Source organism: Phyllostomus hastatus, unplaced genomic scaffold, assembly GCF_019186645.2.
Source record: "Phyllostomus hastatus isolate PE091 unplaced genomic scaffold, TTU_PhHast_1.1 phas_contig_551, whole genome shotgun sequence".
NCBI lineage: Eukaryota > Metazoa > Chordata > Mammalia > Chiroptera > Phyllostomidae > Phyllostomus > Phyllostomus hastatus.
In genome coordinates, this window is record NW_025333909.1 from 2821617 (window position 1) to 2838945 (window position 17329).

General features: G+C 41.1%; 1 protein-coding gene across 1 annotated transcript in view; it reads right to left on the reverse strand.

Moving 5' to 3' along the window:
• The window catches only part of AR (androgen receptor), a 197144-nt gene that overhangs the window by 15174 nt on the left and 164641 nt on the right, over window positions 1–17329 (reverse strand). The window contains exon 4 of the mRNA XM_045847398.1: window positions 4261–4548. Coding sequence (XP_045703354.1) covers window positions 4261–4548 — 288 coding nt within the window. The remainder of the gene's footprint in view (window positions 1–4260; window positions 4549–17329) is intronic.

Genomic DNA, 17329 nt, shown 5'->3' on the forward strand with positions numbered 1-17329 from the left:
CATCTAGTGTTTATTCCACTCTGCTGCTGAAAGACATAGCTCAAGGGCTACTGAGGTCATGAGCTTTTCTTAGCTATAGACTCTGGCTTAAAGTCTACAATGTGTAGATGCATTGTTCTGTTTGGTTGGTCCTTTCCCACCCACACACCCCATTTCCCTTTTCTTTTAGGTTCCAAGCTTATCAGACATCTGGAATTCTAGAATCCCTCATATCGCCACCCTTGGCTACAATCATAGCTCCTCGGCCTGTGCCCTCCATCTTCCCTGTAGTGATATGCTGACAGATTAGCCGGAGCCTCAGATTCCAGAGTATTTCCTCACCAAATCCCCAGGATAGAATGCCTGGTACTGACTCTTCCCAGTGGGACAAAAAAATGCAGGGGCCAATCATGGAACATCCAGGGATCTCCTGAGGAGGGTCCTTGAGAACTCAAACCCTGAACCTCTGGGGTGGGAGGTGATGGAAAACAAGTAAAGCCTTGGCTGGTGAGTGTGTGAATATGAGAGTACATGGGGGGTAAGAATTAAACTGTTTAAGTATCAAGGAAACTGTCTATACTGATGCTTTGTTTTTCCTTCCTGAGATGCCAGAGAACTAACAAACAGGAGAAAAATGGAGAGCTTAGTTTGGCTGTAACACTAATTAATGGTCCTTAGAGCAGCTTAAAACTCAAGCCATCTAGTGTATACACATCAGCAAAAAGAGTAGGCCAATTTTCCTATAGGTCTGATCTGATTATAATACCTAACTGATTTCTAATGTCTAGCCTTTGAAGTAGCCTGCTCAAAGAGCGTAGCTATCAAGGGATGACTTGAGGAAATAGTAGCTCCAGCCTACAGATTTCCTTCTGCACCCACACACTCAACACCTATTTGGCACTGTGTTAAGCTGTTATGAAGAAATTAAGAAGAGTCACTTTCAGGTTTCTAAACACACGAAACAGGTTTGAAAGCAAACGCAGTTTCTCTGAGACTCTGTTTTCTCACTAGAATCCAATGAACATCATTTGTTAGCAATCTGGAGTGGAAACCTGTAGTCTTGTGTCTTGTTAGGGAGCACATGACCAAAGAAAGGCCAGTTAGGAAATCTATGCTGCTGTAGTAAACTGGACAACAAACATCTTCAAGGAAGACAATTCATCCTTGGGATCCATGAATGGGCTACTAGGCAAGGCTGGTAGCAGCTTAAATTGACTTTAGTGAAAGCAGTGGCTTAGCACCCAAGCCTCACTGTAATGACCAACCATTTACAGAGCATCTACTGTTGCAGATACTGTGCTAGGTACTCTTTATACATAATTTCTATGTTCATAACAATTTGCAAGGTAGAGATTGTTCTACCACCTCTACAAATGAGGAGACAGAAACACTTGTAGGCATGTGATTTGATCAAGGTCAAACAACTAGTGTATAGCTAAAATTTGAAACCAGATACACCTGATTATAAATATAGTGAATACACATTATCTACTCACCTACCCTCAATCAATAGTTATCATTTGTTAATGTACTAGGTACTCTACCACACAATTACATATATCACCGCTGTCACAGAAAGCTTACAACAAAATTTATCTGAGTAGGTGCCCAGTATAGTGCCTAGTATAGGACAAGAGCTCAATCTGTTGAGTGAGCAAATAACTTGAACTACTAGGTGATTATTGATAACATAAATAGCAGGTCTTATGAACTGGTAACTGGTCTTTTTGAAGCTATTCTTTTAAATGACTTAGGGTCACATATTATTTCATTAGATAAATTAGATGGTGAACTGATACAGTCTTGCAGATTTGTTAATGTTGGAGAGGACTTCCTATCCTAGGGGTTGGGCTATGGAAAATGAGTGACTCCTAGTCATATAAATTCCGCCAAAATGATTTGTACTACATTATTTTTAAGTCCACCAAATTAGAAATCAGAGGCTGTGAGCCTAAGTTTTGGCTCCATTTGTTAAATAACCAAATTGAACAACTTAGTTAAACTCTCTGAGCCTAGTCATTTGAAATGGAAATAACAGCCCCTATGATTCATAGAATTGCTATGAGGATTAAGAGGAATCATACATAGGACAAGGTTCTATATCTGATAAACTGGGATAATTTAGGTGTTTGGCAACTGCTTGGAAAGATTAAACTGAATCTCTGTTACACAAATGACAACCAGCTAAGTAAGTGAGAATTAAAACAGTTTTCTCTTTTTTAAATTATTATTCTCTTACAGTTATCCCCATTTTTCTCCCATTGCTCTCCCCTGCCCTGCCCACCCTCCACTCTCATAGTCAATCCCACCATTGTCCATTACCATGAGTCCTTTATACATTTTCCTTGACCCTTCCCCTTCTTTTCCCCATTTTTTTCTCCCCCATCCCCTCTGGTCCCTGTCAGTTTGGTCTTTATTTCCATGACTCTGGTTCTATTTTGCTCTTTTGTTTTGTTCATTAGATTACACTCATGTGAGATCATATGGTATTTATCTTTCGCCACCTGGCTTATTTCACATAGCATAATACTCTCTAGTTCCCTCCATGCTGTCATGAAGGGTAGGACTTCTTTCTTTCTGCTGCATAGTATTCCATTGTGTAAATGTACCACAGTTTTTATTTTTTGTATTTTTTCCTCCTTGTGTGAACACTCTGTTTTGGCACAGTACATACACAGCCAGCATCCTTGAACCTTCTTCCCAGTGATCTTATTGGCTAGTCAAACTCAGCTTCTCAAGCTGGGAAGGTGTCAGGGATGGTCTGGTGGCTGCGACTGGGCCTTGTGAGTTACAAAGACAAAACAGGGATTTGGTGACTAACATGCAATGTCTTCAGATGCAGTTAGTCTATATTATGATCCAGGTGGTCTTGGGTAAGACTTTGGCCTCTCACTGTGAAGCCTAGTGTTACAAAAATACAGGAGCACTAAATGGACTATGGATGGAGTGGGATGAGGAAGGGATTTGGAATTAGGATGTGGACCTGGGCTCAAGTTCTGGCCCTGGTGTGTACTTGTAGGCCAAGCATATCACTTCTCAGGGCTTCAGTGTCTTTTATCTATAAAATGGGTAGTGGAGGGAGAATCCCTACTTTGTGGGATTTTTATGAGGATCAAATTAGGTAATACACATGAAACTGCTCTGTTTTCTATAAATTTCCACCTGAATGGCAATTATTATTAGGAGGCATGTTGATCTTTCATTCCATAAGGATTGGATTGGTTGTCAATGTTTCAAAAGAAAGCTTTGAATCATAGAATTTTAGGATTAAGAGAACTCGTGCAGAGCTTATGTTTCACTGTTTTCCAAACTGTAATCCTTGGAGTCTTCAGATTCTGCAAGAGCAACTCAAGGCTTCTTTGGGTGTAGTGAGGAAGAGTCATTAGTTTTAAATCAACAGCTCCACTTGCATCTGTGCATGATGTTTTGAGAAATAAAAGGTTTGGTTACTAAAGAAAAGTCTGTGAATACTTGCACAGAGGATCGTTGAGCTCTAATATTTTAATAATCAGTCCTGTTCCAATAACAGATGGCCAAGAAAGAAAGTGAGTTCCCCATCATTGGAAGTATCCAAGTGGAAGTTAGACAAAAATTTTGTATTTCTTTGATTACCATGGAATTCATTGAATATTTCCTCCTTCTATGATTCCTAAAGTTTTTAAAAGAGCACTAAAGTTCCTTACAGCATAGTTTGAAAAACATCGATTTAGTCCAGACCACCCTTCACACATGATCCAGATGGAGAAACTGAGACCCAGAACGAGAAAGGCCACACAATGATTTACAAGCAGAACTAAGACTAGAACCCAAGTGTTCTGATTCCCAACCACATGTTCTTTCTACATACCATCTCATAAATATTCTCATGATATGGCTCCTAAAGGTAATATTGAAGACAGAATATCAGTCAGGCTCAAAATTATCTTTGGAGTGAGCATATGTGTGCATATGGAGAAGAGCATCTTAAGGCATATAAAGGTTATGTCTCTATGATCTGTGATTATGGGAAAATTTTCACGCTATGTCTGTGGATTAAACATGATCGCTGTGTGCTGATATGAGGTATATGGGACACTGTATAATGCTGCTCTACTCACTGATTTCTGAGTTTCCTTATTTTTAAAGTGGGGATTATAGCATTCTCTACTCCCATAGGGTAATGGTGAGAATTGCATGAGTTAATTAGCAGGGAAGGACTGGACATGGTTATCTGCCTGGCTCATAGGGACATCCACTGAATATCATTGCCCTTATCCCACATCCTCACTTTGTTTTCCTTACCAGGCAAGGCCTTGGCCCACTTTACCACATGTACAAGCTGTCTTTCACCCAGTTCATTGAGGCTAGACAGCAAGGCTGCGAAGGAGTCGGGCTGGTTGTTGTCATGTCCAGCACACACCACGCCTGGTTCAATGGCTTCCAGGACATTCAGAAAGATAGGCTGACACTCATAGCCTTCAATATGTGACACTGCCAGCTTTTGGGTTGGCTCCTCAGTGGGGCTGTTGGCGCTGGAAACTTCCCCTTCCTCCTGTAGTTTCAGATTACCAAGTTTCTTCAGTTTCCGAGCTATTGGGAAGAAATGGAATCTTGGATTTATTATCAGTGGCCAAAACACACAGCACAGTTACCCTGTTAGAAAACCTATCTGAGGTAAGAAAATAAAGATGTTCATTATCTCTGGCCAGAGATTCTAAACTCCTTAAGGATGAATGGTCAGTTTTACCCTGGTTGAATGAATGATCCATCATCCCAAATCCCTACTAAACTCAAATTTCATGTCTTGCTTTCTACCCAGTCCCCTTGCCAGACAGACCTAGTATATCCTTGGATTAGGCTCTGAATCAATGCAGTCTTCAGTATTCATACCTTGAACCTTCAAGTAAACAATTTACTAATACAGTTACAATTCATTCATTAAATTCAACAGACATTCAAAGTTAAGCCTTTTCTTCTGGGTGACAAAAAGGACATAGGACCTAACCCTGTTTGGTATAGGAGAAATTACTATCCATAAGCAGTTAAAATGTCAAACCAGTAAAGGTTACAACAAAGGTATTAACAAAAAGACAATAATCTATCTGTAGAGGTGGGGTCAAGAAAGGCTTTATGATAACATTTGACGTGTACCTTGAAAAATAGTGAGAGTTTCACCAGGCAGAGAAGAGTGGAAAAAGCATAAACAAAAGCACCAAGGAGTGTTTGGGGGAAATAGAGACCAGTGTGGCTGGAGTATATATTGCATGTGTGGAGAGACAATGGCCATTTAGGAGGTTGAAAACAAAGATGAGACCTGATTTTTAAATAGCATGTATAACATGTTAAGAAGCTTGGGCTTCACCATGGAGAACCCCAGAGACTCCACCCCACCCAATTTACAGTCCCACCCAAGCTGCTTTTCCATATGGCTGGTCTTGACTCCTGCTTTACAACTGCCTAAATCCTCTCAAAAAAGCAACAGCTGGCCTCAGTAAGCCCCAGGCCCAGCACTAGAAACAGCCAGCCTAGATTCACAGCTTGGCTTCATCTGGGAATCTCCAAGCCCAGCACAAGTAGCAGCCATCTCAGATTGCTCTATATCTCAGGCAGGGTGACCCAGAGCAACACGCAGGTGGAGGCTGACCTTGGCCTGCACAACCCAGGAAATCCCAGTGCCAGCACACCCAATGCACAGCTACAGACCATGTCAGAGCACCAAAACCCTGCCCCTGCACAGCTGATCCTCCACAGAGGGTAGAGGTTGGTGATCAGTGGTTACAGCCAATCCTTGCAGCTGACTGGCCTGGGTAAATCCCTCCTATTGATCTGCCAACAGTAACCAAGACTCAACTACAAGAGGAGGGTGTCCTCAGCTCACATGAAGGGTGCACCTTGAGTACCCAGTTTGGGTGGCAGGGGAGGCTGTACTGCTGAACCCTACAGGACACCTACTGCATTAGGCCACACTACCAAGACACAGAGTCAAAGCAGCTCTCCTAATACATGGAAATAAACACAGGGAGGCTGCAAAAATGAGGAGACAAAGAAACATGGTCCAAATGAAAGAATGGATCAAAATTCCAGAAAAAGAGCTAAACAAAATGGAGATAAGCAATCTATCAGATGTAGAGTTCAAAACACTGGTTATAAGGATCCTCAAGGATATTAGTGAGGACCTCAGAAGCATAAAAAAGATCCAGTCAGAAACGAAGGAAACACTAATTGAGATAAAGAACAATTTACAGGGAAACGACAGTAGAGTGAAGCTGAGAATCAAATCAATGATCTGAAACATGAGGAAGCAAAACACAACCAATCAGAACAACAAGAAGAAAAAAGAGTCCAAAAAATGAGAAAATTAAGCAGCCTCTGGGACAATGTCAAGAGGTTCAATATTCACATTATAGGGGTGCCAGAATGAGAAGAGAGAGAGAGCAAGAAATTGGAAATCTATTTGAAAAAATAATAAAAGAAAACTTCCCTAACTTGGTGAAGGAAATCGACATGCAGGTCCAGAAAGCAAGAGAGTACCAAACAAGATGGATGCAAAGAGTCCTACTCAAAGGCACATCAAAATTAAAATGCCAAGTTAAAGATAAAGAGAGAATCTTAAAAGCAGCAAGAGAAAAGCAGAGAGTTACCTACAGGGGAGTTCGCATTAGTTAATTTCTGCAAGGAAATTTAGTAGACTACAAGGGATTGGCAAGAAATATTCAAAGTCGTGAAAAGCAGCGAACTACAGCCAAGATTGCTCTACCTAGCAAAGCTATCATGTAGTATCAAATGGCAGATAAATAGCTTCCCAGACAAGAAAAAACTAAAGAAGTTTATCATCACTAAATCATTATTATATGAAATGTTAAAGGGACTTATTTAAGAAGAAGAAGAGGAAGAGGAGGAAGAGGAGGAAGAAGAAGAAGAAGATCAAAACTATGAATAATAAAATGGCCAAAAATACATATCTATCAACAATTGAATCTAAAAAAAAAATCAAACTAAGCAAACAAGAAGAACAGACACAGAATCATGGATACAGAGAGCATTTTGATGATTTCCAGATGGGAGTTAGGTATGGGGGAATGGGTGAAGAGGTGAGGGGATTAAGAAATACAAACAGAGCCCAGAGACATATGAAAGGATGCTCAGCATCACTAGCCATCACAGAGATGGAAATTAAAACCACAGTGACATAGCACTTCACACTGGTCAGAATGGCCATTATAAACAAATCAACAAACAACAAGTGCTGGTGAGGTTGTGGAGAAAAGGGAACCCTAGTACTTTGTTGGTGGGAATTCAGATTGGTGCAGCCATTGTGGAAAATAGTATGGAATTTCCTCAGAAAACTAAAAACAGAACTGCCTTTTGACCTGGCAATTCCACTGCTGGGATTATACCCTAAGAATTCTGAAACACTAATTCAAAAGAACCTATGCCCCACTATGTTCATAGCAGCACAATTTACAATAGGCAAGTGTTAGAAGCAACCTAAGTGCCCATCCGTAAATGAGTGGATCAAAAAACTATGGTACAGCCCTGGCTGGTGTCATTCAGTGGATTGAGAGCTCACCTGCAAACCACAGGGTTGATGGTTCGATTCCCAGTCAGGGCACATGCCTGGGTTGCAGGCCAGGTCAGGTCCCCAGTAGGGGGCATGTGAGAGGCAACCACACAATGATGTTTCCCTCCCTATCTTTTTCCCTCCCTCCCCCTCTGTCTAAAATAGATAAATAAAATCTTTAAAAAGAAAGAAAATAAAAAAATTCCACTGTGTACATTTACACAGTGGAATACTATATGGCAGAATGAAAGAAGGAACTCCTACCCCTCGCGACAGCATGGATGGATCTCGAGAGCATTATGCTAAGTGAAGTAAGACAGGTGGTGAAAGACAAATACTATATGATGTGACCTATAAGTGGAACCTAATCAACAAAACAAACAAGCAAGCAAAATATAACCAGAGACATTGAAATAAAGAACAAGCTGACAGTAACTAGGGGGGGGAGGGAGGATGGGGGCTAATGGGGGGAAAAAGGGGAAGGGTTCTCAAGGAACATATATAAAGGACCCATGGACAAAGCCAAAGGGTGGTAGGATAGAGGGTGGTCAGTGGGGATGGGGGGGTGGGGGAGTGTGAAGGGAAAATGGAGATAACTGTATTTGAACAACAATAAAAATGAATTAAAAAAGTACAAATAGGTAGATACCAAATAGCCATGGTGATGTAAAGTACACTATAGGAAATGCAGTAGCCAAGGAACTTATATGGGTGACCCATGGACATGAACAAAAGTGTGGGAACTGCCCGAGGGAGTGGGGGGTTCTGCATGGAGGGGGGCAAAGGGGGAAAATCAGGACAGCTGTAATAGCATAGTCAATAATATATAATTTAAAAAAGAGCTCTGGCTGGTGTAGCTTAGTGAATTGAGTGCAGGCTGCAAACCAAAGGGTCACTGGTTCAATTCCCAGTCAGGGCACATGCCTAGGTTGTGGGCCAGGTCCCTGGTGGGAGCCACATGAGAGGCAACCATGCATTGATGTTTCTCTTTCTCTCTCTCTCTCTTTCTCCCTCCTGTACCCTCTGTAAAAGTAAATAAATAAAATATTAAAAAAAGAAGTTTGGGCTTTACCTTACAGATAATAGGCAAATACAGAATGTTTTAAATAAAGAGAGGGATGTACTCTGTCTATGTCTAGCACATCTAGATTTCTAGGTCAAGAGAATAAAAAGGAACACATAAGTCTAGAAGAACTAGACATATATTTTGAGTCCCTAGGGGTACCAAAAAGTATAGTGACTTGGAATTAGTTCTCTCTCCCTCTATCTACACGCACGGGTGCACGTGCACGCACACACACACACACACACACACACACACACTCTTATAGTTAAAGCTCTCTGAACATGGAAAGGTTGCTAGGCACTCTTGTTATTTATTAGAAATGATCAAGCAGAGAGTAGATGCACAATGGTTAAGAATTCAAGCTGAAGCATCAGATGGGAATGAGTTTTTAAATGGCCTTGAATGTCTCTTCCCATCTTCAGACAACCAAATTCTATCAGCACATGTTTTTTTTGCAAAAGAAATAGGAATTTTCTGGTGTTGCAGAATTTCCTTCTAAACTCTAAAACAGCCTCAGATATTGTCAGACATTACATCCATAATGAATATGCACTGCAACACATATTGATTTTCTTCTTTAGCAAAGGGGTCAAGGGGAAGCTGAAGGACTGAAATCTCCAATAGTAACAAAGAAATAATAGAATTTTCTTGCCTCTAATATGTCTGTAAAATAGGAACCATGCTAGGAGGCAGCCACTAGAAAGAATGGTAAAAATAACATTATTAAAAACAACAATAATCCAAAACTCAAACTTTATAAACCATCCTCCCCCACCCCATGCTCACACACACTCAATTTAGAGGTCCTTGGGCATCCTAATGCTTAATTCCCTAGCATTTATATTGACATACATATAAATAATTGAACAGGTCATAACTCGGAGACCTAGTGTAGGCAGATGCACTAGGGCAGATCATAAACCACTTTATCTCTAATCCCTTTAAAATAATAACAATACATTAAAAAAGGTATCAAACAAAGAAAGAACTGGATTGCCAAATTTAAATGGATAAATACAACAAAACCTGCCACTGATCTCTTTCTGGCTCCCGTGGGAAAAGGTACTTATCTGAAACTAACTTGCAGGTGTGTAACTAGAGAAATAATTCCTTCAATGCAAACTACAACCATAGTGCAACTCAATGCAAGAATGGGTCACATGTTGGATCAACAACTAGTAAAGAGGAGGAAAAAATGATGGAGTTGGTGGTTGAAGAGGAGCATAGAATAAACTCAGGATAAAATAACAAAGGAGTCTGGAAAATCAATCCAGAATGCAAGATGACCTATTGCTGACATGAGTTCTTGTAGGCAGCTTTATAGGCTGTAGTGCCTACTGGATCTGCTGCCCTGGTACTGATTCTAGAGGTAGACCCCCTATTCCTCATTATTGGCACTTTCTGGCCTTAGATCAGGACTTGCCAGACCATATAGTCCTCTTTAAGCCTGGGATAGGACTGAGACACAATTAGCCCTTTGCCTGAGAAACAACAAGAAATAAAGATAACTATTTTTTCAGGGCCTTTTATGTGTCTCACTCCATGAACACATTACATCATTTAATTCCACAATAATCTTCGAAGGTTAAGAACATTGCCAAACCCTCTTTTTTGCAAGTAAGTAAACTAAGGTTAACACTGCTAGTAGAAATTTGAACCTCATAATCTGAATCTGGTCTGCTGACAACAACCATGTTCTTTCTACTATCATGCTTCCACTCCAAGGTGTCTGAAGCCCTGAACCTAAATAACAGAGTTGAAGAATGGGGTTGGGGTTATGTCTTTCCTGCCTTTCATCCTCACCTTTTACTCCAAAATTCATTGACTAGCATCAAATCTAGAAGCGCCCAGGCAGGAGGCTATGAGAATACTCTAGTCATGTGTCCAAATTAGAAACAGGTTTCTAATTTGGGGCATATAGTGGCCTATATATTCACAGCATGACAAAAGAGGGAGGGTCTTTAGACATCAAGTCATCCAGGGGGTCACAGATTCAATATACCTTCAAGATCTACCCAGGTATACAGTGGTGGGTGTGTGTTTGTGAATGGTGGGAACTCTTGTGAACTGGAATGAATGCCTTATTGCCTTCTTGCTCATGCCATGTACATGCACGTACACACACACACACACACACACACACACACACACACACTCATGCACACCCCTAGAAGGCATTGATATAATATTTAAATATTTTCCTGAAACTCATCTGCATTCCAAAGTTGAATTTAGTCCTAGTCACACTTTTGAGACTTCTTTTTGCTTGCCTGTGTTTAAGTTTTATTTTTTTAAATATATTTCATTGCTTATGCTATTACAGTTGTCCTATTTCTTCCTCCTCTTTATCTCCCGCTTCCCTGCACCCCACCCCCGCTCTATCCCACCAGCATTCCCTGCCCTTAGTTCATGTCCATGGGTTATACATACAAGTTCTTTGGCTTCTCCATTTCCTATACTATTCTTACCCTCCCCCTGTCTATTTTGTACCTACCATTTCTGCTACTTACTCTCTGTACCTTCCCTCCCTCCCCCTCCCACTCCCCTGCTGATAACCCTCCATGTGATCTCCATTTCTGTGATTCTATTCCTGTTCTAGTTGTTTGCTTAGTTTGTTTTGGTTTTGGTTTTTAGGTTCAGGTGTTGATCGTTGTGACTTTGTTGTCATTTTACTGTTGTTCATAGTTTTGATCTTCTCCTTTTTCTTAGATAAGTCCCTTTAACATTTCACATAATAAGGGCTTGATGATGGTGAACTCCTTTAACTTGACCTTATCTGGGGATCACTTTATCTGCCCTTCCATTCTAAATGTTATCTGTTCTGGATAGAGACATCTTGGATGTAGGTCCTTGCCTTGTATGACTTTGAATATGTCTTTCCAGCCCCCTTCTTGCCTGCAAGGTTTCTTTGGAGAAATCAGCTGATAAGCTTATGGGAACTCCTTTGTAGTTAACTGTCTCTTTTCTTCTTGCTGCTTTTAAGATTCTCTCTTTATCTTTAATCTTGGGGAATGTAAGTATGATGTGCCTTGCTGTGTGCTTCCTTGGGTCCAACTTCTTTGGGACTCTCTGAGCTTCCTGGCCTTCCTGGAAGTCTATTTCCTTTGCCAGATTGGGGAGATTCTCCTTCATTATGTTTTCAAACAAGTTTTCCATTTCTTGCTTTCCTCTTCACATTCTGGCACCCCTATGATTCAGATGTTGGAACGATCAGAGTTGTCCCAGAGGTTCCTAAGCCTCTCTTCATTTGTTTTTTTAAATTCTTGAGTCATCATTCTGTTCTAGTTGGAAGTTTATTTCTTCCTTCTGCTCCAAATTGTTGATTTGAGTCCTGGTTTCCTTCCCTTCACTGTTGGCTCCCTGTCTATTTTCCTTCATTTCACTTTTCATAGCCTTCACTTTTTCCTCTATTTTGAAACCATACTCAACCTTTTCTGTGAGCATCCTGATACCAGTGTTTGGAACCCTGCATCTGATAGGTTGGCTATCTTGTCATCACTTAGTTGTATTTTTTCTGGAGCTTTGATCTGTTCTTTCATTTGGGCAATATTCTTTTGTCTTGGTGCACCTGTTATGTAGGAAGGGGTAGAGCCTTACATACTTGCCAGGGCAGGGCAACCCACGTCTCTGCATTGTGGCAATATATGTGGGGGAGGGGTCTGACAGGGAACAATGCAGCTTGCTCAGCTCTTGGCAGGCTTTCAGTAACTTCCCTTGCTACCCACAAGCAAATTGGGCCCTTCTGGTGCTGATTTCCAGGTGGGTGGTTTTGTGTATGTTCTAGGACCCTGTGGGCCTCTCCAATTAACTCTCCTGTGAAGCTGGGAGTTTCTCCTGCTGCTGCAACCCCCACAGGTTTTTTCAGTCAGAGGTTTTGAGGCTTTAGTTCACCTTAATGGAACCCTGGGTTGCACAGTCTGTCTTCCTCCCCAGCTATTCCTCCTGTTTTTTCTACATGCAAATGTGGGATGGCTACTCCACCAGCCACCCCCTCACCTGCTCTGGTCCTCTAGCTGCTGACCTGCTGCGAGCCCTCTCCACCCGGCTACCCATCTCTGCCCCTCCTACTGGTCTGGATGAATGTTTCTTCAACTCCTTGGTTGTAGGACCTCCATGCAGTTCGATTTTCTGTCAGTTCTGTTTGGTTTTTGTATTTTAAATTTTTGTTGTCCTTCTTTTGGTTGTGTGAGGAAGCACAGTGTATCTACCTATGCCTCCATCTTGGCCAGAAGTTCCCACCACCTTTTCTTTACTGTGAATAATATTTTAGAACATTGATGTCATTATCACACTGTGCTTCCTTAAGTTCAGTGAATTTTTCACTATGCTTCAGTCTTGGAAAGTCCTTCAGGTGGTGTAGAATCTTCCTTGTACTTTCAGAGGCCACCAAAGTGTCCATATTCTTTGTTGACATCCTCATTAATTAAGTAATAATATTATCCCCACTTTTCACATAAGGAAATAGAGGTAGACAAAGGCTAAGCCTTGCTCAAATTCTCACACCTATAAAGCAGTATAGCCAGGTTTACAATGTGAGACAGTTTAGCTCCAGACTCTTTTTTTTTAATTAATACCCTTTATATATATATTTGGAACTTTGAGCAAAAGAAGGAAAGACATGATACTGAGGTCATGCAGTAAGCTTCCCCGGATCCTAATCCAGTGTTCTTCTGACTTTTTAAGCCTAAATTATAGAGTGATATGACCTGACTCTAATCCTCATGGGTGAAAAGATGGCTGGTATGATTTAAACCAGAACTGTATGCTGACTTTTCCCAGGCCAAAATTCACTTGCAGATTTCTGTTTGTCCAGCACAGTTGTTGTTTAGAAAATTGAGATACACTGCGCCTAGGCAGGACTTCAATCACTTTTACTGTCCCCAGCCCACTCTATTTATGTTCACTAGGCAGTTTTACTCATTTACATATCTGCTCAACTACTGAAGGTATTGAGTTCATAAACCTTAGATGTAAGCATTATACTATATAAACACCTGCACACACATACTCACAACATTCACATAATTACAGCCTAGTTTGTTTTCACAAAGTTTTTGCAGGCCTGCACCATATATACCTTTATGTTTATGTAATATTTAGAATTACACTCATGATCTGAATTCAGTTTTATAGGCAGCTATGTCCAGAAGAAACTCTGTTACTGTCTTTCATTTCATAATTTTTACTTTTCCCTTCCCTTCTCTATCTGGTTCTCTATTAATCTTGCTGTACCCCTTCCCCCATGCCTGAGTTAGGTCACCTCCCAGCCATTCACTGTCTACTCTTTAGAAATGGATGGAGAGTGGAGAAACCATTTTGAGAGCTCACTATCTGCCAGGCATTCTCTCTTATTTAGTTCTTCAAAGTATTTTAAGAACTATGTGGGGTCACCCCCATTTTACAATAAGGAAACTAGATCTCAGAGAAGCTAAGCAAAGGGCTCAGAGTTATTAAGCTAGTTAAATAACAGAGCTGCGATTTGAACCCAAGATCTTCTGACTCCAAAGCCTATTATCTTGCCCTAAACCACACTTCTATAAGGAAACTGTATTAGTTTTCTATTGCTGACTAACAAGTCACCACAAATTCAGCAGCTTCAAACCGTACCCATTTATCAGCTCATAGTTCTATAAGTCAAAAATTTGACACAGCATGACTGGATTCTCAGGTCAGTATCTCACAAGGATGAAATAAGAGTATTGGCCAGGCTGCATTCTAATCTGGAGCTCAGTGCCCTCATGGGATTATGGCAAGGTTCAGTTTCTTGTATCTGTAGGATTAAGGATCCTGTTTCCTTATGGCTTTCAGCCAGAAGTTGCTCTCAGCTACTCAACGCTGCCCTCATTTCTTGCCATGTGAACCCCCACCTTGAGATCCAACAACAGGAAATCTTCCTTATGTTAAATCCCCATGACTCCATGAATATCTTTCCAGAAAGAGCCCAATTCCTTTTAAAGGTTCACGTGATTAGGTCAGGCCTATGAAGGATAAGAACCCTTAATATTCAACTTAATCGTGGCTTTAATCACATCTTCCCAATTCTTTCACAACAGTACCTAGATTAGCATTTGACTAAATAACTGAAAGAAGGTGTCTGCACACTAGGGGATGGGAAACTTGGGGGCCATCTTAGAAATCTACCTATCACAGAAAGTGATTCTTTTGAGCTCCACATGAGGAAGATGAACATTCTTGACCTTAGAGAGAGAGATTCAAACTTTCTAAGACATTGGAAACTTCACTTCACCTTGCCTCTCTCCTGCCCATGGATGAGAAAGCCTCTATCTTGAGGTGACAAGGAATGGGGCTACAGCAGAACCTAAAAGTCACAGTGGCTATAAAAGCTACAGATTAATAATACGTACCTCTTCTTAAGGATATATGATGAATCCAAATTTGAAAAATATTTCTCTGGTGCTGTAGAGGCAGCCCTCACTGGGGTCTAATGTCCCCAGGCTGAAAAGTGATTTCCCCATAGGATCCAAGCATCATGTCAGGTGCTTCAACCCCCTAAAGAGCCAGTAGGAACAGGGAAGTACCTCGACAGTGGCCCTTTCTCATCACTGCTCTGACGTGAGATTGAAAGACAGGGAAGAGATGCAAACTAACTCACACACTATTAGAATTATCCACTTTTACCATCTCCTTTTTCTTGGCCTCACCACTCAATTTAAGTAAACTAATGGGTCTCTGCCATAACACAGGGGCCAGCAGGCCTGTACATCACATGAAAAAGTTAGATCTGACTCTGGGGCTCAGGTGCAGGAGGCAGGAGGGGTGTGGGGCTGGCCTTCATAGAAGAAAACAAGGTCTTGGGCATTGAGTAACAGCTAAGAATAGCAAGCCTCATTGTCCAGAATTCGAAGTCGTCTAGCGACATGATGGCCTTTGCTGCAGAGAGAGAACAGAGGATCCCCCAGCAGAACGAATGGAATCTGATTTCATTTATGTTCAGTACAATTACTTTCGTCAGGCAGAGAGGACAGAGCACCTGGTGCCGTTTGAGCTATGGTGGCCGCAGGAATAACACATTACCCAGGTCCTGGAGGCAAGTAGAAATGTGGCTTCTCTTCCTTAAGCAGATGACACATAGGTCTGGAGAATGTGAAAATACCAGCCAAGTTCTCATTAGCACTATGCATAGAAAGGGAATTATTTCATGATGCTGGATTCTCCCCACAGTCTCCGAACATATTGGTCTTGGTTGTAATGAGTTTGTTTAGGTCCACAAGTCATCACCTCACTAAGATCTGAGTTACTAGTGGTACAGTCAAGGTGACAGAACATACCTCACTAACTGTACCACCACTAATCTCTGTGTGCCCCTCCACCTTTTAGAAAAACTCATAAATTCATCTGTGTAAAATTCTTTGGCTGTTTTTCTTTTTTACCAATAGCATGAGTAGGGCATGACAAATGGGATAGCTGCCCCAGAGACAAGTTTAGATTCACAACACTATTTCATAGAACTTCCTGTGATGATCGAAATGTTCTATATCTATGCTGTCCTACGTAGTAGCCTCTAGCCACATGTGGCCTTTGAGCATTTGAAATGCAGCTAGTGACACTAAGGAATTATAATTTTATTTGGTTATAATTAATTTAAATTTAAATAGCCACATGTGGTTAGTGGCTACTGTGTTGGGCACTGCAAATATAGAAGAAGCTCAGAGAGGCAATTACTAAGAGAAAATAAAAATTAGTTAGTCAAAAACAGAACTGATGTAATATAGCAACCTCTCTCTTGTCTCAGCCTCCCTATCTTTGACTGGGAAAGTTGGATTAATGTCAAAAATCCCAAAATTGTGTCCAGCCAAGATGGAGGCATAGGTAGATACACTTTGCCTCCTCACACAACCAAAAGAATGACAACAACAAATTAAAAAAAAAAAACAGAACTTCCAGAGGAGCTAATTGTATGGAAGTCTGACAACCAAGGATTTAAAGAAGCAATATTTCCTGGCTGGCGCATCTCAGTGGATTGAGTGCGGGCTACGAACCAGGCATAGCAGGTTCGATTCCCAGTCAGGGCACACACATAGGTTGCAGGCCACAGCCCCCAGCAACTGCACATTGATGTCTCTCTCTCTCTCTCTCTCTCCTTCCCTTCCCTCTCTCTAAAAAAAAGAAGTAATATTCATTCAGACCATGCCAAAATGCAGTGACATGGGCTGCTATGCCCTGACAAATACCTAAGGTTCCACCTCGTGCAATGTAACAGGAACACTGAGACTATATATATATATATCTCCCAAGTGAAAGAACAGATCAAAGCTCCAGAAAAAATACAACTAAGTGATGACAAGATAGCCAACCTATCAGATGCAGGGTTCCAAACACTGGTATCAGGATGCTCACAGAAAAGGTTGAGTATGGTTTCAAAATAGAGGAAAAAGTGAAGGCTATGAAAAGTGAAATGAAGGAAAATAGACAGGGAGCCAACAGTGAAGGGAAGGAAACCAGGACTCAAATCAACAATTTGGAGCAGAAGAAAGAAATAAACTTTCAACTAGAACAGAATGATGACTCAAGAATTCAAAAAAAAAAACAACAACAGATGAAGAGAGGCTTAGGAACCTCTGGGACAACTCTGATCGTTCCAACATCTGAATCATAGGGGTGCCAGAATGTGAAGAGGAAAGCAAGAAATGGAAAACTTATTTGAACAAATAGTGAAGGAGAATCTCCCCAATCTGGCAAAGGAAATAGACTTCCAGGAAGGCCAGGAAGCTCAGAGAGTCCCA